The 25,467-nt window shown below is 46.8% G+C and overlaps 1 protein-coding gene across 5 annotated transcripts in view; it reads left to right on the top strand.

Moving 5' to 3' along the window:
- Positions 1–25,467, top strand: part of mfsd3 (major facilitator superfamily domain containing 3) — a 138,278-nt gene that overhangs the window by 23,323 nt on the left and 89,488 nt on the right. For all 5 annotated transcript variants that reach the window (XM_038804957.1, XM_038804961.1, XM_038804960.1 and 2 more), the window contains exon 3: positions 13,706–13,853. In XM_038804957.1, coding sequence (XP_038660885.1) covers positions 13,706–13,853 — 148 coding nt within the window. The remainder of the gene's footprint in view (positions 1–13,705; positions 13,854–25,467) is intronic.

The raw sequence follows: 25,467 nt of genomic DNA, 5'->3' as shown, positions 1-25,467 counted from the left end.
GTGCACTTTCAAAGCGTCGGTGCAGACTCGATGGGCTGAATGGCCTCCTTCTGCACTGAAGGGATTCTATGATGCTGCCTGTCCTGCTGTTTATTTTTGGTATTTTCGGTCTTGTTGAATTGATTTGAATAATCATGGAAAAGCTGTCAGTGTGACTTACTTAAATCTTCCACTATGTTTCAATAAAGTAAATTCCTTGAATGATTGAATAAAATTGAGAAATTAGGCTGGATTTTCCCAGGTCTATTACGTATTCTCAAGAATGCAATTTTCGATGAAAACTCTTAAATAGAATTGGAGGGACGAGAACTCACTTGTTTATGGAAAGTTATTTTTGAACAAATAGATTAATAACCTGCTTTGAACCTATTGGACATCTACATAGAGAAATTTCATTTCAATTCTCTTCCCGCACTGGTGGACTAATGCAGATTTCTGTCTGTTTCCGCAGCCAATAGTTTATAACACATTAAGCATGGCTGACCAGCAGTCTCCCACTCTTACCGCCAGTTATTGGCATATTTGGAAGGATTTGCAGGTTGACACTCAACCTGTTTAACTCCATTATTTTGTTTTTATAAATTTAGAGTACCCAATTCATCTTTTTTTCCAATTAAGGGGCAATTTAGCATGGCCAGTACACCTAGCTTGCACAGTTTTGGGTTGTGGGGGTGAAACCCATGGAGACACGGGGAGAACGTGCAAACCCCATATACACAGTGACCCAGAGCCGGGAATTAACCTGGGACCTCGGCGCCGTGAGGCCACATTGCTAACCCACTGCGCCACCGTGCAGCCCTAACTGTTTGACCCCATTATGAACACACCCTCCTTGGTCATCACGTCCTGGGTGGGACGCAAACCCAGAGCTTCTGGCTCAAAGACAGGGACGTTACCCACTGCACCATAAGACCTTAAATATAGTGAAATGCTATTAATATTGATTTGGCAAATAGTTGTTTGTATTGGAATTCATCTGTGAACTGATTGTGTGTTAATGGCACACATATCCAATCTTTTATCACATTAAAAGCGGTTTATGTGGCAAGCATTAGAATGTTAGTGGAGTTAGAAGTTTTATCCCTGGTGTCTGGGTCCATCTTATCACTGCATTCATCTGTTTGATTCTCCTCAAATTGCTACAATAAATATCTGTTTTCCTCTAAGTATCATCAAAGCATGCTGTACATGTGGCACTTTAATATATTATTCATAGATGTTTACAGCACGGAAGGAGGCCATTCGGCCCATCATGTCCACACCAGTCAACAAAGATCTGAATACACTAATGCCAGTTTCCAGAGTATAGCCCGTAACCCTGGAGATAGGGCACCGCAAGTGAATATCTGTATACTTATCAAATGTTGCGAGAGGTTCTGATTCAACCACCTTTTCAGGCAGTGAGTTCCAGACTCCTCCCACCCCCTGGATGAAACATGTTCTCCTCAACTCCACTCATAACCTTCTGCCTCTTACCTTCAACCTATGTCCCTCTGGTTATTGACCCCTCTACTAATTGAAATAGTGCCTTCTTATCCACCCTATCTACGCCCCTCAGAATCTTCTACACTGCTTTTTATCAGGTCCCCTCTCAACCTTCGCTGCTCCAGCCTATCCAATTTTTCCTCATAGCTCATACCAATATACTATAGTGTTAGAATTTGGATTAGATGTCTGTAATTACTAATCCATTTGAAAAGGGATCCTTCAACCAAGCAAGTTTGGGAAGCACAATTTTAGAGTACATTTGCAATACAACTGTAGTTTTGTTGGAAAACAGTTTCACTTCACAGTCTTAAACCAGGATCAGGGCACAAACTGAAACTTAGCACAAAGTGGTCAGGTTTGCAATTGATGGTAAACTAAGGGGAACAAAAGCAAAATATATATATATGTTGGAAATCTGAAATAAAAATAAAAAGTGCTAGAAATACTCAACATGTCAGGCAGCATGTGTGTCGGGAGAATAGGTAATGGGTGCTATTCAACCAACCCCCGGGGGGTCGGAGAATCGCCCGGCGCCGGCGTCAATCCCACCCCCGCCGTGGCCTGAATTCTCCGCCACCCAGGAATCGGCGGGGGCGGGAATCGTGCCGCGCTGATCTCTTGAACTCCTGATGCGACCCTCCCCAAGCACCAGCCCACTATAACGTGGTGCCTGGGCACACCATGCGCCCCCACGCAGTGCATCCCCCAACCCAATTAATGCTGCGTAAAAACTGCCAGCCAGGCATGCTGGCAGAGCCCCTACAGCTGGCAGTGCCACCTGGGCACCTTGGCAGTGCCAGGCTGCCACTCACCTTGGCACTGCCAGGCTGGTACTGTAAGGATGTCCGGGTGGCAACAGTAGTGCCAGGATGCCACCCTGCCCAGAGGGCAAGCACCTTTGAGTCTCTGGTCCCCTGGGAGACGACCCCTAGGAGTGCCGTTCTGTCTGGTCCCCATTTGTGGAGACCAGCACTGAATGGCGCTCACCTGAGGTCTCTAAAGTGAAGTGATAGATCCCAACTGCATATTAGAAGGAGATAGTAGGCGGGCTTCAAATCGCGACCCCAGGAGTTGGGTCACGGTCATTTACCAGCCACGTTGCCCCTCAGCGTGCCGATTTCAGGGCGCAGCGTGGCTGGTAGATCGTGCACTTCGTCATTTTTATGGGTCCGAGGAGTTTCTCCCCAGTCAAGAGCACACTTAGAAATTTGTTCAACACTCGGGAGCTAAACTTGCCAGTGAGACCGGCTCTTCAGAGATCGAACCGTCATTTAAAGGGTACCTCAATCTCTAAGTGAGCTTGTGGGTCCCCCACATGCCCAAGCCCCCGAAGGGCCCCTCCCTTTTCAGGCCTCCCCACCCCCTCTTTTGGGCCACCCCTTTACAGGATCCACACCCTTCGCACCCCCAACCTTTATTAGGCCCCTTCATACCGCCCTTAACACCCCTCCCACCCTTTATACATCTTCCTATCCCCTCTTTCATGCGCATGTCCCCCCTCCCACCCGGCTTACTCACTTTTCCAACTTCTTCCATCGGGCAGGAGATACAGAAGTCTGAGAACACGCACAAACAGACTCAAAAACAGCTTCTTCCCCACTGTCACCAGATTCCTAAATTACCCTCTTATTGACTGACCTCATTTACACTACACCCTGTATGCTTCATCCGATGCCAATGCTTATGTAGTTACATTGTATATCTTGTGTTGCCCTATTATGTATTCTCATGTATTTTCTTGTAGTTTCTTGAATTTTGTTTAATTCCCTTTCCTTCCATGTACTGAATAATCTTTTGAGCTGCTTGCAGAAAAATACTTTTCACTGTACCTCGGTACACGTGACAATAAACAAATCAAATCCAATCCAAGCAGGCCCAGATCCTTGGCAGTGCCACCCTGGCACGTGGGCACCCTTGCACTGCCACCTGGACAGTCTGGCAATTCCCCAGCCAGCTTGGCAGTGCAACCCAAGCACCCCATCAGTGCCAAGCTGCCGGGGTGCCAGAAGGAGAGCCAGATGACCACCTGTCCTGTCCCCAGCTTCCCAGGGGTGTCCAAAGGCCTTGGAAACCCCCCAGGTGCCGTTCGGCCTGGTTGACGTTTGTGTGGGTCCAGACTAAACAGTGCCCGGCTGAAGCCTCGCTGGCGAGACCATTAGTTCCTGGGCCCGGGAAGATTTGGTGCAAGCATAGTTAAATAAGCCGTACAACGTATTTAAATATGCTGATCTGGTTCTTGCTCAGTGAGGGCGAGATCCAGATCACAATGTCTCGCAAGGTTCGGTTGAATCTCGCGAAAGATCTCAAGAGTCGAGAATCTCTCGAGAGATCTCTCGTGAAATTCATGGCCTTGTCACCACCAAGTTGGGCATGGCGATTCAATTGAATCGCGACCAATAATTTAGGTTGATGATATTTTGCCCAAATTAAAGAGACAGGTTAATTGTGAGGCGCAGATCATAGGATCATAGATTCACTACAGTGCAGAAGGAGGTCATTTGGCCCATAGTGTCTGCACTGACCTTCTGAAAGAGCACCCTACCTAGACCCACGCACCCGCCCTATCCTCCGAACCCAGTAACCCGACCTAACCTTTTTGACACTAAGGGCAATTTAGCATGGCCAATCCACCTAACCTGCCCATCTTTGAACTGTGGGAGGAAACCGGAGCACCCGGAGGGAACCAAGTAGACACAGGGGAGAATGTGCAAGCTCCACACAGACAGTCGCCCTGAGGCTGGAATCAAACCTGGACCTGGCGCTGTGAGGCGGCAGTGCTAATCAGATACAGGAAATGGACACAATCAAAGTGGTCCAAAAGGTAAAATTGAAATTTATTAAAAATGTAAGCCAGGATTTTGCGGCGCTGTTGTGGTGGGACCCACCATGGGGGATGTGGCAGGCTAGTTAAAAGTCTATTGAGTTTTGGCGAGTCCAGAGGATCCCAACAGCTTGTGTGGCCAGAAAACCCCAGCCACAGTTGTAAGGTACTGTCCACTAAAAAATAATCATGTTTGCTGCCCAACCTCACTACTCTCCAAGTATTTAAGGGGAAAATATTATCCCTGGCTCCCTGTTTTCTATCTCCAATTATCAGCTTAAACCACTCTTCCTCTATCTTCGCCGCAACAAAAGTGCGAGGAGCTCCTGTTTATTTCACTAAGATGAAAACTATTTATTGAACAATCTCTGCTGTTTCCCCACATCAACACTTCCCCAACCCTTGTTCTCAGACGAAACCTCCAACTTTAGTCATGGCCGAACTTTAGTCTTGGCCCTTGTCTTTTCTCAGTTTCTCATATATATATATATTTGTCTTTCCATTTTATCTCCACATTCTTTCTCATCCACCAAGAAGAGCTTTTGTTCTTTCAATCCTGTTTACCCAACTTCTCGGTGAAGTATGATGCAGAAAGTCTAACTAACCGGGTACTTCCTGTTCCAGCAAATTCTGACATGCCTTAAAACATTCTGAGTTCAGGGAGGATGGGAATGTGACATTGCAAAATATTCTGGTCTGTGCTTAAGTTATGGAGGACTGATCTGAGTACATCTTATTCTTCCGAAGCTCATAACCCTCCTATTTATTTGCAGGCATGTGTATACTGAACACATGATTAAGCCTGAGACTCTGCATTTAGTGTCAGTAGCCAGCATAATCTAGCCAAAAAAATAGTATTTGTCCACCTGGAGAAACTGATGGACATTGATAGGTCAGTGGAAATAGCGATATGCCTCATAAAGTTATAATACAGGTTTTAGTCAATCTTGGGTAACTGTGTTAGCTCATAGTTGTTAAGGCCAGAACTGAATACAAGTATACTGACAATCCAATGCATCACTTTTTCCAATCGCATTTAAGAGTGGACTTATATTTCATATCGGCACTTGCTTTTTAATGTTATATTTGTCCCAAAACTTGAAAATATGATCTTAAAAAGGTTAGATTTAATACATGCAGTTGAGACCAAAGCATGAAATAGGAAAGTCTCAAGCTTGAAGTTCACTATAGGTCCACCAGGGGAAGCTATTATGACACAGAAAAATAATTTTTGCCCCAGCATTGGTATTAATAAAGAATGTAATGTATTTGAGAGAAGATTTAAAGAGGTGTGACTGGCTAATCTGATTCGAAGAATAATGTGTAACAGTGAAATACACAGAAACTGATTATAGTAAATCTTAGTTGAGTGAAGTAATTTTCCGTCATTAGACCATAATACGAGTAAGGTACCAGAAGGGGATTACTGTGCAGGGATTACTTTTTCTTTATGTCTGTCGCACAGTTAATGTACTGTATCGTAGTACCATGTTACAAGTCCCAATTGCAGCCTCTGTGACCAATGGGGCCAGAATTTAGCAGTAATCCAAAAATCCACAATTACAACAGCACCAGATGGATTACTAAAAATAGTCGCCCATCAGGTAATCTTCCTCGATTACTACATTTACAAAATTGCCAGCATTTAAGGAAATTTCAGGAGTAGGTTTTTGCTTTATTGCTTATAAAAGACATTTTGTCAAAGCTTTTCATCTTACACTCATCAGGACAATTAACAAGAATACCAATGTCAGGGGAAACAACAACTTTAATCTTTGTAAGAAGAGAGTGCGGATTAGGTGGCAAGTGGGCTGTGATTAGTAGATACGTCGCCATGGTGATGCACCAGTTAATAGTGACTGGCAGTTAACTGCTAAGCGATGTTTGAAAATTTAAACCAGATTGCTTGACTCTGATTAATCAAGACATGCCCTAAGGAACAAAAAAGCAAATCGCTATCACTTATTTTGTTTAGCTGAACAGGCGCAATTTGTTTGTGTTATTTCTGTCAGCAATGAATAGGGCCCTCTGTATTAATATTTGTAGCTTCCAGTACACGCAAATACACACTGCTAGCCTGACTGGAAATTTTAAATTGGTTGAGAGTGTAATTTTTAGCACAATGAGGATTATTTAGCAAAGATTGTTCAATTGCATAATCATATTTAACATTGGACACTGTGAGGGGGATTGTGAGCTCGCATGCACCGTCTGCGGGATCGGGGAACCACAAAGGGTGTGAATCTAATTTTAATAGTTTTAAATTAATTTAAATATTATTAGTGGGCCCCCACCACATTGATTCCCCCCCTCACTAAATATTCATACCTCGCTGAAATGATGTCACATTAGTGAGATTCACAACAGGTTTGGCCAGATGTAAGGCTGTCGTGAGTATCCCTCCGGGGGCATCTCAGCATTAACCCTATCAAGCCCTTTCTGAATTTTGTAGATTACCATGGGACCAACTCTCATTCTTCTAAACTCCAGAGAGTATAAGCCCAATTTTCTCAGCATCTCAAAATAGGGCAGCCTCCTCATCCCAGGAACCAATTTAGGGAATCTTTTTTGTACCGCCTCCAGGGCAAATAAATCCTTTCTTAACTGCAGAGAACAAAACTGCATACAATATTCCAGATGTTGTCTCACCAGAATGCTGTACAAGTTATTTATTCCTACGCTCCAATCCCTTTGCAATAAAGGTCAACTTGACTCCCTAATTGCAAGCTGCACCTGAGTGCTAATTCTCTGCATTCTTTGTACATGCGCACCCAAAGGTGGGATTTTCCAGCACGTCCTGCGGGCGAGATCTTCTATTCCCACTGAAAGGGGGGGGGGGGGGGGGGCATGGTGGGTTCCCCCACAGCAGAGCGGATGTGCCATACAAAACTCCATAGATCTCGGTGGGACCTGAGGATTCCACAGCCAGCAAATGGGGAACTGCCTCGGCCTCCAGAAAACACATGTTAGAAAGTCCCAACCCAAGTCTTTTGATTCGTAACAAACATGTTGGACTTTAACCTGGTGTTGTAAGACTTTTTTTTTATATAAATAATTTTTACAAAATATAAACATCTTAACTCTATTAACAAACAACCGCGATAACACCCCAAGAACAATACCCCCCCAACTTCAAGAGCAACTTCAAACAAAAGGAAAAAGAAAAAAAAAAACAAAACATCACCCAAACAACAAAAGGGAAAGAGATAGCACCCACCACACCCCACAGACCCATGTCCACAGTTCTCCCTCCCCCCAATCCAAACCCCCCCCCCCACCCCGGCCGGGTTGCTGCTGCTGTCGGCCTATTTCCCTACCGTTCCGCCAGGAAGTCCAGGAAAGGCTGCCACCGCCTGAAAAACCCTTGTACTGATCCTCTCAGGGCAAATTTCACCCTCTCCAATTTAATGAACCCCGCCATATCATTGATCCAGGCCTCCACGCTTGGGGGCCTCGCATCCTTCCATTGGAGCAAGATCCTCCGCCGGGCTACTAGGGACGCAAAGGCCAGAACACCGGCCTCTATCGCCTCCTGCACTCCCGGCTCCACTGCCACCCCAAAAATTGCGAGTCCCCAGCCTGGCTCGACCCTGGATCCCACCACCCTCGACACCGTCCTTGCTACCCCCTTCCAAAACTCCCCCAACGCTGGCCACGGCCAAAACATATGGGCGTGGTTCGCTGGGCTCCCCGAGCACCTAGCACACCTGTCCTCGCCCCCGAAAAACCTACTCATCCTCGACCCAGTCATGTGGGCCCTATGCAGCACCTTGAACTGTATGAGGCTAAGCCTCGCACAGGAAGAGGAGGAATTCACTCTCTCCAGGGCATCCGCCCACGTCCCCTCCTCAATCTCCTCACCCAGCTCCTCTTCCCATTTACCCTTCAGTTCCTCCACCGAGGCCTCGTCTACCTCCTGCATTACCCGGTATATGTCCAAAATCCTCCCTCCTCCAACCCACACCCCTGAGAGCACACTGTCCCGTACCCCACGTGGGGGCAAGAAGGGGAACCCCTCCATCTGCCGCCTGGCAAACGCCCTAACCTGCATGTACCGAAATATGTTCCCCGGGGGGAGCCCAAACTTCCCCTCTAACTCCCCCAAGCTCGCGAACCTCCCCTCCACAAACAGGTCCCTCAACCTCCTAACCCCTGCCCTGTGCCAGCCCAGAAATCCGCCATCAATGCTCCCTGGGACAAACCGATGGTTACCCCGTATCGGGGCCTCCATCGAGCCCCCCATTTCTCCCCTGTGCCATCTCCATTGCCCCCAAATTTTGAGGGTAGCCGCCACCACCGGGCTCGTGGTATACCTCGTGGGAGGGAGCGGCAACGGCGCCGTTACTAGCGCCTCCAAGCTCGTGCCCACACAAGACGCCGCCTCCATCCTCTTCCATGCTGCCCCCTCCTCGTCCATTACCCACTTACGCACCATCGCACCAACCCACAGAGGTTGGGCAACGCCAGCCCCCCCCTATCCCTGCCACGTTCCAGGAACACTCTTCTAACGCTCGGGGTCCCATGCGCCCACACAAATCCCGTGATACTCCTATTGACCCTCCTAAAAAAGGCCTTCAGGATAAGGATGGGAAGGCACTGGAACAGGAACAAAAACCTCGGGAGCACCGTCATCTTAACGGATTGCACCCTCCCCGCCAGTGACAGCGGTAACATATCCCACCTCTTAAACTCCTCCTCCATCTGCTCAACCAACCTTGTGAGGTTGAGCTTGTGCAGGGCCCCCCAGCTCCCCGCCACCTGGACCCCTAGGGACCTGAAGCTCTTCCCTGCCTGCTTCAATGGGAGCCTACCAATCCCCTCCTCTTGATCCCCCGGATGTACCACAAACACCTCACTCTTGCCCAAGTTCAACTTGTACCCCGAGAAAGCCCCAAATTCACTAAGAATCCTCATCACCTCCGGCATCCCCCCCCCCCACCGGGTCCGCCACATGCAGCAACAGGTCGTCAGCATAAAGCAACACTCGATGCTCCTCCCCACCCCGCACCAGGCCTCTCCAGTTCCCTGACTCCCTCAATGCCATGGCCAGGGGCTCAATTGCCAACGCGAAGAGCAAGGGGGACAGGGGGCACCCCTGTCTCGTCCCCCGGTGCAGCCGAAAGTACTCCGACCTCCTCCTATTTGTGGCTACACTCGCCATCGGGGCCTCGTAGAGCAGCCTCACCCACCGGATAAATCCCTCCCCAAACCCAAACCTCTCCAACACCTCCCACAAATACTCCCACTCAACCCTATCGAAGGCCTTCTCCGCATCTAATGCCACCACTATCTCCGCCTTCCCTTCCACAGCCGGCATCATAATAACGTTGAGGAGCCTTCGTACGTTTGTATTCAGCTGCCTTCCCTTCACAAACCCCGTCTGGTCCTCATGGATGACCCCGGGCACGCAATCCTCTATTCTAGTGGCCAGGATCTTTGCCAGCAGCTTAGCATCGGCGCTCAGCAGCGAAATCGGCCTATATGATCCGCACTGCAGAGGGTCCTTGTCCCGCTTCAGGATCAAGGAAATCAGCGCCCGTGACATAGTTGGGGGCAAAGCCCCCCCCTCCCTTGCCTCGTTAAAGGTCCGGCCCAACAGGGGGCCCAACAGGTCCAAATACCTTTTATAAAATTCCGCCGGAAACCCGTCCGGCCCCGGCGCCTTCCCCGACTGCATGCTCCCTATCCCTTTGACCACCTCCTCCAGCTCAATCGGCGCCCCTAGTCCCTCCACCTGCTCCTCCTCCACCCTCGGGAATCGCAGCTTGTCCAAGAAGCGCCCCATTCCACCCCCCTCCACCGGGGGCTCCGACCGGTACAGTTCCCCATAGAAGTCTCTGAAGACCCCCTTAACATCTACTCCCCTCCGCACCACCTTCCCAGCCTTATCCGTCACTCCCCCAATCTCCCTGGCCGCGTCCCGCTTTTGGAGCTGGTGTGCCAGCATCCTGCTCGCCTTCTCCCCGTATTCATACACCGCCCCCTGTGCTTTCCTCCACTGAGCTTCCGCCTTTTTGGTCGTCAATAGGTCAAATCTGGCCTGAAGGCTACCCTCTCCCCCAGCAATCCCCCCGCTCTTGCGCGGGTAAAGAAAACAGCCAGCAACGACCCGCGCTTCTCAGCTCCGACCCCGCCCCACCATCTCCCAGCGCGGGAAACCCGCAGAAAGCCCGCGCTTTCGCCCTGCCGGTCCCCGCCTCCTCCAGGGCCACTCCCATTGTCAGTCCCCCCCCACCAACTCCCCGAACTCCCCGTTTACCCCTCTGCCCGAACCCGTCCACCCGATCCCTGCTTAAAAACCCACATGGAAAAAACAGTACGACATCACCCCACCCACCCTAAGGCCAACCCACTTCTTACACTAAACCAAGCAAATACAAATACAGTATTATACAACATCCCCCATCCTAGACCCTCAGTTTGAGTCCAATTTCTCGGCTTGCACAAAGGCCCACGCCTCCTCCGGGAACTCAAAATAATGGTGCCGATCCTTATAGGTGACCCACAGACGCGCCGGCTACAACATGCCGAACTTCGCACTCCGCCTGTGGAGCACCGCCTTCGTCCGGTTAAACCCGGCCCTCCGCCTCGCCACCCCCGCACTCCAGTCCTGGAAGATCCGCACCTCCGTGTTCTCCCACTTGCTGCTCCGCTCCTTCTTGGCCCACCAGAGCACACACTCACGATCCACGAACCGATGAAACCTCACCAACACCGCCCGCGGCGGCTCGTTCGGCTTGGGCCTCCTAGCCAGAATTCTGTAGGCCCCCTCCAACTCCAGGGGCCCCTGGAAGGACCCAGCCCCCATCAACGAGTTTAACATAATCACCACATAGGCCGCTAGGTCCGACCCCTCCAGCCCCTCCGTGAGGCCCAGGATCCGCAAATTCTTCCTCCTCGACCGGTTATCCAGCTCCTCGAACCGCTCCTGCCATCTTTTATGGAGCGCCTCGTGCATCTCCACCTTCCCCGCCACGGCCACGACCTCATCCTCCCTTTCGGAGGCCTGCTGCTGCAGCTCCCGGATCGCAGCCCCCTGGGCTGTCTGGGTCTCCATCAGTTCCCTGTTAGTTACCTTCAGGGACTCCAGCAGCTCCAACTTCAGCTCCTGGAAGCAGCGCAGCAGAGTTGCCTGCTGCTCCTGGACCCACTTCCTCAGCTCCTCGAGGTCTCCGCCGGCCGCCATTTTATCTTCCTGCCCCGTTTTTCCAGAGGTGCTTTCTTCGGCTTTTTCTCTGCCCCACTCCTGGTCCGGAACATGGGACCGTTGGAGTCGACTACTGCCCTCTTCCCCCGTTGGGGTTTGCCGCTACAGCTCCGTTGGGGGCCCTGAAAAGAGCCCCAAAGTCCGTTCTCCGCGGGAGCCGCCGAATGTGCGGCTTAACTGCTCATCGCCGCCACCGGAAGTTCCAGAGCTTGTAAGACTTCTTACAAGTCTTTTAGAACATTGTATCTTTTAGACAATATTCTGCTTTTCTATTCTTTCGACTGAAGTGAATAACTCCGAGAACTACAATGCCCTACGATCGGACATTTATATAACAGCACAAGTAGGTCAACTCGTTCTTCCCTATGAGGTGCTGGATGGTTGTGACTCCCAAGTCAAGAAGGGATGAATTAGCAGTGACTGAGTGCTTTTAGTGGTGTTTATATTGAAAGTTGTAATTTTGCAAGAGAGTATAATTAATGAAATACCCTAATTTTCAGATGATTTCATTTTATACCAATGTATTGTTATATCAGCTGTCGTACAAGTTCATAAAGGTGTTGCTTGTTTTGGGTGAGTTTGCTTAACACTCGCTTTGGCTCTGTTTCACGTTCTAAGCTCTTGAGTCGCCAGGTGCCGTAAAGACACCGCCACAAGTATCAAGGTCAAGTTCAAAGCAATAAAGCTGTACACCAATTAGTAAGTCCGAAACAATTAGAGTTTATTATAACACAATTATAATAACACTCACGCACACGCTAAAGATTAAACTTACTTCTACCACTAAACAACTAATCCTTAGCTAAGAAGGAACTGTGAGGTCAGGGAACAAGGCCTTTGGTCTGGTCTGCAGGCTTCGGATCACTATCAGTCGGCAAGGGTGTCAGTAATGCCGGTTTCAGGTAGCGGTTGTTGTTTAGGTACTTACGTATTGGCGGCTGCTGCTCGACGGCTGATGTAGAAGACAGGGTCTGGAGGCTGGAGTCGGAGGCCGGAGACAGGAGACTGAACCATGTGTGGGACCTTTTATAGGTCCCAGGGGGTCCGCGCCCCTTTGGGCGTGCTCCCTCACCTGCTGGAGATCGATTGGGCCTCTTCCCAATCGATATAGTTTGAACCCCCCAATCCTAGGGCCGTTCCTTGATCGCTGGGGCGGTTCTTAGGACTTATTGTCCTGGGCTTCTCTGGCTCCACCGTGTCTGGTGTGCTATAGAATGTATCGATTGATACTTAATTTGTGTCCATTGTACCTGGGACAGGCCCGGTATCACCTCATTAATATGCTAACGGCTTTCCATTTACAACGCTGCCTGATCTCTGCAGCTGTCGGGAAACCGGTTTCTGCAATTGTCTCAATGCATAATTACTCTGCAAGCTGTTTGCTCTTTAACATGTCCGTTTTCCCTGCACTCTTTGCAGTCTTCCATTTTGTGTTCGTTAGTGGCCATCTTCGATGGCTACACTGGGAAAATCCATTGAAATGAAAAATGTCACACTACGATAGGGCAGTTTTTCTCGAAGGTTGTGATGAATTAAAGGGAATTTTATTTATGGGCGCTTGATGCTGCTGCTGCATGTCCAAGCATGGCATTGATCTGTTCAGAAATATGATCCTTTTTCTTGATTTGCACAAAATTGACAAAAACTGCAGAGAAAATAAAAGTAACTTTGCACTGGTTATAAGGAGATAATTATTATACCTTACCGTTGACCAAGACCGGTCAATTGATTTCTCTTTTCTTTGTGAAGTTAAATTGTTCCCAGTATTTTCAATGTAAGTCTGTGAGAAAGATTTGCAGAGTTTAAATAAAGATCATGGCACAATACAAGTTATATAGCAAATGAAGAATCTGTGAACAGTCAGGGAATACAAGTGTAGAAACTACAGGCTGGTCACACTAACATCTGTTGTTTTCTTCTGTTTGATTATGAAAAAGAAGATTATGATTGGATGTGACTTTCAGATAACCACCCCCTTCCACCACCCGTAACCCCCATTTTGATCAAAAAAGATGGCCTAAACATCACATTAGTGATGAAAGCAATAATGAATTTAAAGGTCATGGTTTTCCCAATGTTTTAAATTATTTGAATATTTTCACGCAAGCCAGAAGACATTCTCATTGATTGTTGCCAAATTACTGTATTATTCCACTGATTTATGCATCAATTTTTATTTCTATTTCCAGGAGAACAGGGTTCCGTGAGCATGTTTCCACTCTTTTTACTTGAGCATGGTTTTTCTGCATCAGAGCTGGGCTTCTGGAATGGGATAGTTGCGATGATGTTTTCTATTTGTGGATCATGCCTTGGTGGCATAATATTGCCAAAGTATAAGTAAGTTCACAGATTATTTTTATCTCTGAGTAGATATAAGAAATATAGTGTGCAAAATTCTCCCATCCCACCTGAGGCAGGTTTGTTGGTGGGCGGGAGTGGAAAATGTAGCGGGATTAAAAAACCAGGAACCTGCTGGCATAAAATCGTTTAGTAATTCTCCCAATGGCAGGTTAGTGGCTGGTAGGTCTTCCCACTGGATGGTGGCGTGAACACAATTTTCATGCATCTGCGTCTCATGAATGCTCATTAAATCAGCTTCCCGCTGGTATCCCATCAGACGTTTCACCAGCGTGAAATTACATTGATCCAAAACACGATTTCCAATGAGTGTGAGGTACGGAGAAAAGGCAGATGAATGGTACGAATGCCATTATGCCCATTTGGAGAGCTAGTGCAGACACGATGGGTCAAATGGCCTCCTTTTGCAGCATTACCAATTCTGTGATTCGGTGAGTGGCGTGCACAAAGCAGCCCTTAGTTCACGAGATTTTAAGGTGGAGTTCAGTACTTCATAGTGCTGCGCTGTTCCTGATGCGCTGCACACCACTGTGCCAGGGTGGACTTGTTCCTGCCCTCCAATTCCATGCTGAGCTGGTATTCATGGACAGTACTGTGCCGCTGGACCCATGGACCCTCCTGTGTCACCGCCTCACATCAGTACTGCACCTTGAGTATGGGGGTCTCCTTGCCCTCTGGTGCCACACACTAGTGTCCATCTGGACATGACTCTGCTGCGGGACTCATGCAGCCACTGCAACAGAGGTCTGAAGTTCAACTGGGAGTGGATTGCGAGGTGAAGGCTGTGCAATGCAGGGCTTTGGGTGAGGGCTCATGATGGCATGCAAACGGGCAAGGAGGTGGATTCGGATGCTGAACAATGGAGGGCAGAGGGAAGACCAAGGGGAGGGAAGCTAGACCCCAAAAAGGTTACAAACAAGGGGGACTAAGGGAAATCACGTTGTTTACTAAAAGGAGATGCACAAGAACTCCAGATGTGGTGGGTAGGAGTCCAAATGGGGCATGGGTGCTTTGCAAGTGATGGGCTTGGGGGGAAGATAATTTAATTGAGGGACAGATCTCTTCCTGAAGCTACTAACCTTTTCCCCCTGAGTTGCGGCACAGTCTGGCGAAGACAGGTGGGTTGGAGAGAGTGATATGATTGTGCTATACTGGTATTTAAATATGGTGCCGGGACCTTTTCAACCTGCACCAGGCAGACAAACCAGCTACCAGCCCGCTAAGTGACCCAGAAGGGAACATTCCTGTGCATAGTGAATAGGTTTGCAAGTGCATCATTTGGCTTGGGATCCTGCCATTCTGGCCAACGGGAAAGGTGCTGTGAGAGCCGCACGCCACCACACTTAGTTTCAATATGTGAGAATTTGGCCCAATATCTCATTATTATCTGCATATTATGTCCCCTACCAAATAAATAATAGATGTTAATAAAATACCATTTAAAAAAAATAAATTTAGAGTAACCAATTCTTTTTATCTACTTAAGGGGCAATTTAGTGCGGCCAATCCACCTCGCCTACACATATTTTGTATTGTTGGGGGAGACCCACGCAGAGACAGGGAGAATGTGCAAACTGTGACCCGGGGCCAGCGCCGGCCCTAGGGTTGCTGGCGCCCCGGGCAAGCTGAACTTCGGCGCCCTGGGGGGGGGGCCGGGGGGTGGGGCGGGGCCGGGGGGGGCAGGGGCGGGGCCGGGGGGGAGGCCGGGGGGGAACGAGGGGGGGCGGGGCCCGGGGGGAGCGGACCGAGGGGGGGGCGGGGGGAGCAGACCGAGGGGGGGGCGAGGGGAGCGGACCGAGCCGGGGGGGGCGGACCGAGCCGGGGGGGGGGGGGGCGGACCGAGGGGGCAGACCGAGGGGGGGGGGCAGCCCTGGGGGAGGGCGGCCACCGTGCATGCGCTGGTTGGCACCGGCCCAACTGCGCATGCGCGGGACCCGAGTCTCTGGCGCCCCCTAGCACGTGGCGCCCCGGGCGACTGCCCGAGTTGCCGGTGCCTTGAGCCGGCCCTGCCCGGGGCCAGGATCCAACCTAGGTCCTCGGCGCGTGAGGCATCAGTGCTAACCACTGCGCCACCGCTGCCCTGTTAACAAAGTACCATGTTGAGTTTTTTTGCATTGTCTTTTTTTCAAATATCGTCAATTTGGTAGATTATCGAGCGTGAATTTGGTAAGATGCCTCAAGCGTCCTGGGCTGAATTTTTTGGTGCCTACAGGTCGGAAAATAGGCAAGTAGATCTGTAAATTAGGATGCCCAGTCATTGATGCTGGATGGTTTTATACTGGCTTGTTTTCTTTTGCACCGTTATAATTCTTATGATTTTATGTCACAAAATCAAGATTCGATTGTACTACAGGGATTGCTGATACCCTATAATTGGATGTTTATAGAACAGCACAAATAGAACATTAACTCATTCTTATCAATGTGGTGCTAGATGTCTGTCACTCCAAAACAAGAAGAGATGAATTATCAATGACTGCCTGCTTTAGTGGTGTTTATCTTGATAGTTACGATTTTGGAAAATTAATGTTATAATTAATGTTAATTTTTTGATGATTTCATTTTATGCTAATTTATTGATATACCAGCTGTGATACAAATTCTATTACCTTCTCATTCCATAAAGGGAAATACCATTGAAATGAAAAATGTCGCATCACAATTATGGTGTTTTTTTCAAAGGCTGTGATGAATTAACAGGAACTTTATTTGTGGGCGCTTTGTTGCTGCTGCATGTCCAAGTGAGGCATTGTTCTGTTCAGAAATATGGGGCTGGATTCTCCGCCGGCGGGATGCTCCGTTTTGCCGGCAGCCCGAGGGTTCCCCGATGGCGTGGGGCTGCCCCACAATGGGAAACCCCATTGACCAGTTGGCGAAATGGAGCATCCCGCCGACGGGTTGAAACAGAAAGGTGGCGTGGCGGGGTGGAGAATCCAGCCCAGGATCCTTTGTCTCAATGTGCATACAATTCACAAAAACTGCAGAGAAAATAAAAGTAACATTGCATTTGCTATAAGGAAATTATTATTATACCATTGTCCACAATCCTTAAAATGATTTCTCTTTTCTTTGTGAAGTTAAACAATTCCCAGTATTTTTATTTACTTCTGTGAGATAGATTTACAGAGTTTAAATAAAGATCACTAACCATACTTATAGTTAATGGCACAATATGAGTTTGATAGCAAAGGAAGAATCTGAACAGTCAGGGAACATGAATGGAGAAACTAAAGGCTGGCCACACTAGCATCTGTCGGTTTTTTCTGTTTGATTATGAAAAAGAAGTATATGATTGGATGTGACTTTCAGTTAACCACCAAAATCCTCACCCAACATCACGCATGTAATCCCTATTTTAGACAAAAAAGATGTCTTTAAAAACCTCAATACAAGAAAAGACAGGTCATGTCCACACTCTGTCCATTACGATTTTACTGATGGCCAAGGAGTCGTTGCATGGGTTTCCCACTCAACTAAGACTCTTCATTGGGCATTAAGGGCCTCATCCTGCCACTTCACCAATATAATGGGCCAATGTGTAGCCCGGCAGGTATAACCCTGTGGACTGATGGTCAATGAAGGGGGAGGTGCCACCTTCTCTGGCCCTCGTGTCAGTCGGAGGTCCCGTCCCACAGTTCTGTCTTCCCAAATTCACCCTCTCTCCTGCCCGTCCAATATGCCATATGCCACACCCTTGTAGAGCAGTAGCCAACTCCCCTGTTTGGCACCGCTGGTGCGCAGAACCGCCAGCTTCCGATTGGCCAGCAGCTCTATGAACTTGGACCACTTTTTGCCTATGAATGAAAGTCCTGCCTCATACTTATCAAAACGCCATCCTCTGAAAAATTACAATTGGGAGAGCTGGCTAAACGGAGGAGGCCTCCACACCCATCCACCCTTGCCCCCCCCCCCCCCCCCCCCCCCCCCCCCCCCCCCCCCCCCAGTATACACTGGTGTCCTGGGAATTCATCCTCAGTGTGAGATACAGCCCTTCATTGAAGTGAAAAAGCACATGATATCAAGCGAAAAACAGTAAGTTATTTTCTATGTAGAAGGGTGCTGATGTTTGTAGTGGTACCTAATTAAATGGCTCTGACTAGCCTTGAGATAATCCAGTTTCTGTCCATAATGCTTAGAAGTAGTCCTGTTGAAGGTTATTTTAGTCAGCCACAAATCAATCCGAACCAAGTTGTTAAAAAGAAAACTTGGTTTATTGCAAAGCAGTTATATTTACTATATATATCAGATCCCAGCCAGGTCTGATGTGTCGGTTCCATACCTGTCCAACTTTCTTTAAAAATCTGTAAATTAAATTAGGGCAGCACAGTCGCAGTGGTTAGCACTGCTGCCTCAGCGCCAGGGACCCGCGTTCAATTCCTACCTTGGGTGACTGTGTGGAGTTTGCATGTTCTCTCCATTTCTGCGTGGGTTTCCTCTGAGTGCCCTTCCACAGTCCAAAGATGTGTGGGTTAGGTGGATTGGCCATGCTAAATTGCCCCGTATTGTCCAGTGATGGGGTTACGGAGTAGCTGGGGATAGGGTGGGGGCATGGATTGGATTGGATTGGATTGGATTTGTTTATTGTCACGTGTACCGAGGTACAGTGAAAAGTATTTTTCTGCAAGCAGCTCAACAGATCATTCAGTACATGGAAGAAAAGGGAATTAAACAAAATTCACGAAAATACATGAGAATACATAATAGGGCAACACAAGATATACAATGTAACTACATAAGCATTGGCATCGGTTGAAGCATACAGGGTGTGGTGTTAATGAGGTCAGTCAACAAGAGGGTCATTTAGGAGTCTGGTGACAGTGGGGAAGAAGCTGTTTTTGAGTCTGTTCGTCCGTGTTCTCAGACTTCTGAATCTCCTACCCGATGGAAGAAGTTGGAAAAGTGAGTAAGCCGGGTGGGAGGGATCCTTGATTATGCTGCCCGCTTTCCCCCGGCAGCGGGAGGTGTAGATGGAATCAATGGATGGGAGGCAGGTTCGTGTGATGGACTGGGCGGTATTCACGACTCTCTGAAGTTCCTTGCGGTCCTGGGCCGAGCAGTTGCCATAACAGGCTGTCATGCAACCCGATCGGTAGGGTTCTCTTTCAGAGGGTCGGTGCAGACTTGATGGGTCGAATAACCTGCTTCTGCACTGTAGGGATTCTATAATATCTGTGATTTCTACGAAATGGCCCTCATGTCTGTTGATATCATGACACTCTTTGCACTGTTCGCAGTCGTTTTCCTATCAAAAATATTACATTTTGACATTGAAAGTTACAGGTTTGCTGGGTCCAATAGCCTTTATCTGCTCCTAAGAAATGTCAAGTCCCTAATTCCTGATCTCTACATGAGTCAGTTGCTGGATTGACATACTCTGACCTTCCAGCAGTCACAGTAGTCCTTTCATACTTTAGCGCGCTTTCATACTTTAACGCGATAAAAGTGTAAAACCTGCTGAGACAACAGCAAACTGTTGTGGGAAAAGGTATTAGTTCAGCTTGGCATTGAAATCGGAAGGAAGGGCAGACTAGGCATCCAGAACTCCCCTGTAAACCTGCGGGACTTGGCAAGTATCATTGAGCGCCAAACTGATTATGAGAGTGTGGTAAAGGTGGGTCACTGATTGCTAGAAATTAGTCTTTTTAGATCAATAGGTTAAACTACGCATGTGCCTTGTTTTATTAGCTGTAATCCAACTTGAAGACTTGAAAAGTACCGAACCCTGCCTAGTCATGTTAGTCTTCCATAATTTCATTTCTTATACAGCTGCATTTGATTTTAATTTTTAACTAGCTGCAGAGTTGGATTGACATAAAGTAAATACTGCACTTTCCGGTAATATTTGATTCAGATATTTTTCCTGTCGTATTCAATTCACTTTATTGTCCATACAGAAATTAATTTTGACTCCATTGGTCATTTGTTAAACATTACATATAAATGAATGATAACAGACATCTAACTTTAATTAAAATATGTATTGAAAAGAACTCTAATACATTGCAAAGAACATAAAAAAAAAACTAAAACATGAGAAAAAAGAACAAACAGCCCTTACAGAGGGGGAAAAACACGTGTTTTTAAGAAAAGCTAAAGGCTGAAAGTTAAAACAAAGAGCAATCTGAAACCTACGACACCGTAGCGCAGAGTCATCATCTCCAGCCATGTTTCTTCTAAGGTGAGACATGTTGAAATTAAATCCTGGTGTACGTAAAGCCTTTGATCTAAAGTTAGGAGGCAATCGAAATTTCATCATCTGTACATTCAGTTCTTATCCAGAAATATAAGTGGGCCAAAATGATTGGCCGTTTCAATAAAAGTATTGAATGTTGCTCAAATTCTTATTTTGCCCCACTACATATTGTGATAGAACAAAATAGAGCAGTTTTCAGATAAACACATGAAGCATGGTTTACATGGCATGCATTTTTCATCCTTGGTTCCAAGAATAAAAGTTTCTGTTTCTGTGAGATGGAAACTTAAGATGTTTAATAAATGCATCTGATTTTTATGATAAAAATGAACGGTGCAAACGTGTGTCTTTAACTTGTGATTTTTTTCCCCCTCTCTTCCTGTTTCTGGGTGAATGCTAATTATTAACAGCACATTAAGGTTAGTGGGTTTGAGATAAGAGGTTCTTTTATGCTGCCTACGAGCTAATAACTGTCACTACTCGAGAAAATTGGATGACCAGGGAAAAGGTGTTGCTTTATCTAGTTAGGAGCTGTCAAGTACTTTTAGATTGTAAAGGTTTTGAAAATGTGTTTGGAATCTGCATCTACTTAAGTGGCAGTTAAACTTAAAAAACATACTGAAAGATACAGATGAGGATAGTTTGCACTAATGGACCATGCTTTGACTTTTTTAAACTTTAAATTGGAGGCTTTTTTGCATTGACCTATTGAATTAAATTCAGAAGTGGAAAGACAACCCTTGGAGGTTGAGCTGGTTAACGGTATAGGTTGTTGAGCTGTACAGATCAGTAAGGGTCACTCTGCCATCATGTTAAATTCGCTGCAATAGGCTACAGTTGACCTACAGTGCTATGGAACAAGGAAAACAGCATTGTAAAACCTTGTTTGAATTTCTATCTGACAACCCCAGCTGGCAGTGTATGGACATCAGGTCCTGGGAGAATCAGGCTTGATAGTAATGGCTCCCTCTAGCTTCCTGATGTGCTGATGCATGAGGAATGATATCAAACCAAAGTATGGCTGACAATGGTGGAAGGAGCAAGGAGCTGACACATTTAGCCGACCAGAGGAGAGGGATAAAGTTGACTCAGAACCCAAAGAAATAACAGAGGAGCCTTCAATTAGTAACATCATGCAGCCATTAAGTGATGCCGTATTTCCATTGCGGATAGATCATACGTGATTTGGACCTCTGGGTAACAGGCATGAGTCTTGAAGTGCATCTGTTACATATATCTTCTGGGGTGTGTAAAAGTCTATCCTGTTTGTTCCTGTTTATTCCCTGTCCCCTTATTTCCCCTTTCTTTTACTTTTGGCCATTCCATTTTTCATCCATGGCTGATTTATGGAGATGTGTCTTTGAGGCAGCCTGCCATTTTAATTCAAGCAGAAGAAAGCCAGGGCCTGTGCTTCTAATGCAACCAGAGCTTTTCAGTAGTAGGAGAGATCAATGATAACTCGGTTGGACTGATTTGGCTAGAGGGAAACAAATTGGCCTAAAAGGTGGTGCTCTGTCTGATAACCTGTGATGTTTGGATCTGTTCTAACTTAAATGTTTCAGAGACCTAAAGAGCTTTCAGTTTAGCTTTTGCATCCAAGGGAGAAAGCCTCTCTCTTTCCCACTCTGTTTTCTCCAGAAATGACGAGCTAGTTCTTACCAAAAGGTCACCATGGGAACCAACTCTCTGTAGAAAAGGCTGATGCAAGCAAAATCAGAAACTGATAACTTTCTCTGCAGAATATGCTGATGTGAAGCATGGGCCTCTCCTGGAAAAGCTGTAAGATATTGCTAATTGCAAGGAAGATCATTACAGGCTATAAACCAGAGACTTTAATCCACATTCATACTGTGAAGAAAGTGCTTTAATGAACTCTTCATCTGAAGCAAGGACTCTTATCTTTTGACCTTAATCCTTATTATTTTTACCCCTTTCCAGCCCTCAGTGTTTGTCTGTCTTGGATGTGTGGATGGAGGGTAGGTGAGATGTTAACCCCACCTAACCTGCATATTTTTGGACACTTGAGGAGCAATTGTTTTAGCATGGCAAATCCAACTAACCTGCACATCTTTAGATGGAAAACTGGAGCACCCAGAGGAAACCCACGTAGACATGGGAAAAATGTGCAAACTTCACAGACAGTCACCCAAGGCTGGAATCAAACCCAGGTCCCTGGTGCTGTGGGACAGCAGTGCTAACGACTGTGCCATCCTAGCGCCCCTGTTCGCTTCAGGCGCAAATCCCGTTATGGCTGCCAAATACCGTGAGAGGGCCAAAACGTGATTTGTGCTGACAAGATCGCGGTTTGAGATTTGGGATAGGAGGAAGGTGCCCCAGTCTCCCCCAGTACTTCTGTGGTGGGGGTGTCACTACAAACCTGTGTGGGTGGTCCTCCATGTGCATGGGGGGATTTGGGTACTTATTTTCAGCACAGATCAGGGCGCCCTTTAAAGTTGGTGCCCCAACCTCTGTGAGGCTGGCCTTACCAGCTCTATCAGCCCCCACTGTGTCCCGCATGAGTGATGGCACAAACCACGCCCCCAGATTTTCTGTGCACCAAATCTGGTCTGAAAAGTCAGCCGTGTTTCTGGAGAAAAACAAGCTGATTTTCAGTCAGAGCCTGACACTCGTGACAAATTTTGCCATAATTTCGCCCATTGTGCATGTTTATATCTGACATAATGGCTCAAGAGTGCACGTTCAGTGCCAGAGAACCTTTTGTCTAGAATAATTAGCTAGTTGGCAATGTTCCCTCTTAGATATCTCATTGTATATCAACCCAAAGGTTCCCACACAGAATGCCCTTTAAATCACTGTGCAGGTGCACAAAAGCAGTTAGAGCGCATGCGTATAAAAACAAATCGACAGTGCACTACAAAAACAATTAGACAGTGTGTTGCTGCTGGGTTCATGCAGGTAACTCCTGCTGTTATTTGTCAAACTTGCAGTTTCCAGTTCCTATTTGCAATAGGATGCAATCGATGTCTTGTTTCTTCTGACCAATGAAAATTATGAATTCCCAATGGAAAACAGATAGCAACATGAAAGGATTTTGCATGTTTACTGGAAGGCTGAATTGCTTAATGTGCAAGATAATGCTGATGTCACACATATGGCCAATGGCAGTTTTTGTGATGGGAAAGGCATTCCTCTCAATGGGTGTAGTCGACTCAGTGAGGACAACATTGGCATCTGGTCGTCCGAACAACTACCAGGATTGTACATTTAGGTCTGTTATGAAATTTGCTCTAAGTGTCAGTTTATTGATGTGGCACTCACAGAGTCTGCCTTACTAAATCATGCATCATTGAATGATGTAAATAGGTCTAAGTGTATGATACACAGCATCAGGTTCAACAGGTTAAAAAAAAATTCTGGGTTTGAAAGCTCAGTAAATGCATAATACTGGTGACTATGCTTTAAAAAGTACTTTATTGGTTGTCCTGAGTTCCTGAAATGCAAGTCGTTTTAATCTCTTAATTTTTGGAATAAATTGGTCTCACTCCAAAATCAATTTCACTGTTTTTTTAAATTATTCATTTATAGGATATGGGCATCACTGGCTAGGCCAGCATTTATTGTCCATCCCTAATTGCCCTGAACTCAGTGCCTTGCAAGGTCATTTAAGAGTGAATCTGTCAGTCTGGAGTCACCTAAAGGATATTGACATGAGTGAACTAGATGAGTTTTCATGACAATCAACAATAGTTTAATTAGATTTTTTACAATTCCAGATTTTTACTGAGTTCAGATTCTGCCATGTGACGTGCTGGGATTTTGAACCTGGGTCCCCAGTGCATTAGATGGGTCTCTGGATTACTGGTCCAGTAACAAAACTACTGCCCCAGTGCTTCCCCTAGCTTTCGCTCTACCTAAGTGGACATTGCGGATGTTTGCTGTTCTGGCCTTTAGCCATTTTACTCTTAATTAATCGTTTAGCATTGCATTGGAAATGTTTATGAGAAAGCTCTGTGAAAGGCTATTGATTTGATTTGATTTGATTTATTGTCACATGTGCCGAAGTGCAGTGAAAAGTATTTTTCTACGGCCGAGGGAACATACACAGTTCGTACATAGTAGACAAAAAAATAATCAACAGAGAACCTTGACAAATGTGATTGGTTATAGTGCGGAACAAGAGGCCAAACAAAGCAAATACAGGAGCAAGAGCAGCATAGGGCATCGTGATTAGTGTTCTTACAGGGAGCAGATCAGTCCGAGGGGGAGTCATTGAGGAGTCTTGTAGCTGTGGGGAAGAAGCTGTTCCTATGTCTGGATGTGCGGGTCTTCAGACTTCTGTACCTTCTGCCTGATGGAAGGGTCTGGAAGAAGGTAATGCTTGGGTGGGAGGGGTCTCTGATAATGCTGTCTGCCTTCCCGAGGCAGCGGGAGGTGTATACAGAATCAATGTGGAGGTGGTAAGCTTGTGTGATGCATCGGGCTGAGTTCACCACACTCTGCAGTTTCTTGCGATCTTGGACCGAGCAGTTGCCATACCAGCCTGTGATGCAGCCGGATAAGATGCTCTTTATTGCACACCTGTAGAAGTTTGTGAGAGCCGATGCAGACATGCCAAATTTCTTTAGCTTCCGTAGGAAGTAGAGACATTGATGGGCTTTCTTGACTGTTGCATCAATGTGAGTGGACCAGGACAGACTGTTGGTGATGGTGTCCCCCAGGAACTGAAAGCTATTGACCATCTCCACTTTGGAGCCATTGATGCAGACGGAATGCTGCGCTTCCTGAAGTCGATGGTCTTTCCAACATCGGGGGCAGGCCTTCACAATTCTTGTGAAATAATTTTCTGTGCTACTGGGGTGCTCACCTCAATGGGAGAAGGGGGAAATTATTGCAACAATTCACTGCAGCATAAGTTGATTAGCTTTTCCAACTGAAAAATTGAAACCTTCAATTCAGGTTTGCTACTTTCCCAATGGTAATTGATTGATATTTCTCTAAAAGAAATATCAGCTACAATTCTGCCAGGATTTGGTCTAGGTAATGGTGGGACAAAGAAGTGAGAACTGCCAGGATCTCCAGCATTGTCATCGCCCTAAAAGCCTGTGATGTTTGCACGGCAATATATGGATGCAGAAATGCCTACTGCTACCTTGGAAGAATTTAAACTGGGTCAACAAAGAGTAGAGACACAGCATAACTAGTCCTATCCAAATTCCTTCCCCACCTGTGTGCATGGATAGCTATAACTTTGTAATGGCAAGGCTCAGGAATGTTGGGGCTCTGGTTTGTAATTTACTTTCATGAATTGTATAGCATTATCTTTTATGGAATCTTGATTGTGACATTTGTTGTTATATATTTTTGCATTGCAGCCCTCTTTTATAGACTTTACACAAAGTACTTCCTGATAGTAGTGATTTCATTAGCATCAATTACATT

Source organism: Scyliorhinus canicula, chromosome 8, assembly GCF_902713615.1.
Source record: "Scyliorhinus canicula chromosome 8, sScyCan1.1, whole genome shotgun sequence".
Taxonomy (NCBI): Eukaryota; Metazoa; Chordata; class Chondrichthyes; order Carcharhiniformes; family Scyliorhinidae; genus Scyliorhinus; species Scyliorhinus canicula.
The sequence above is the reverse complement of the archived record's forward strand: the minus strand, read 5'-3'. Positions and strand labels throughout refer to the sequence as shown.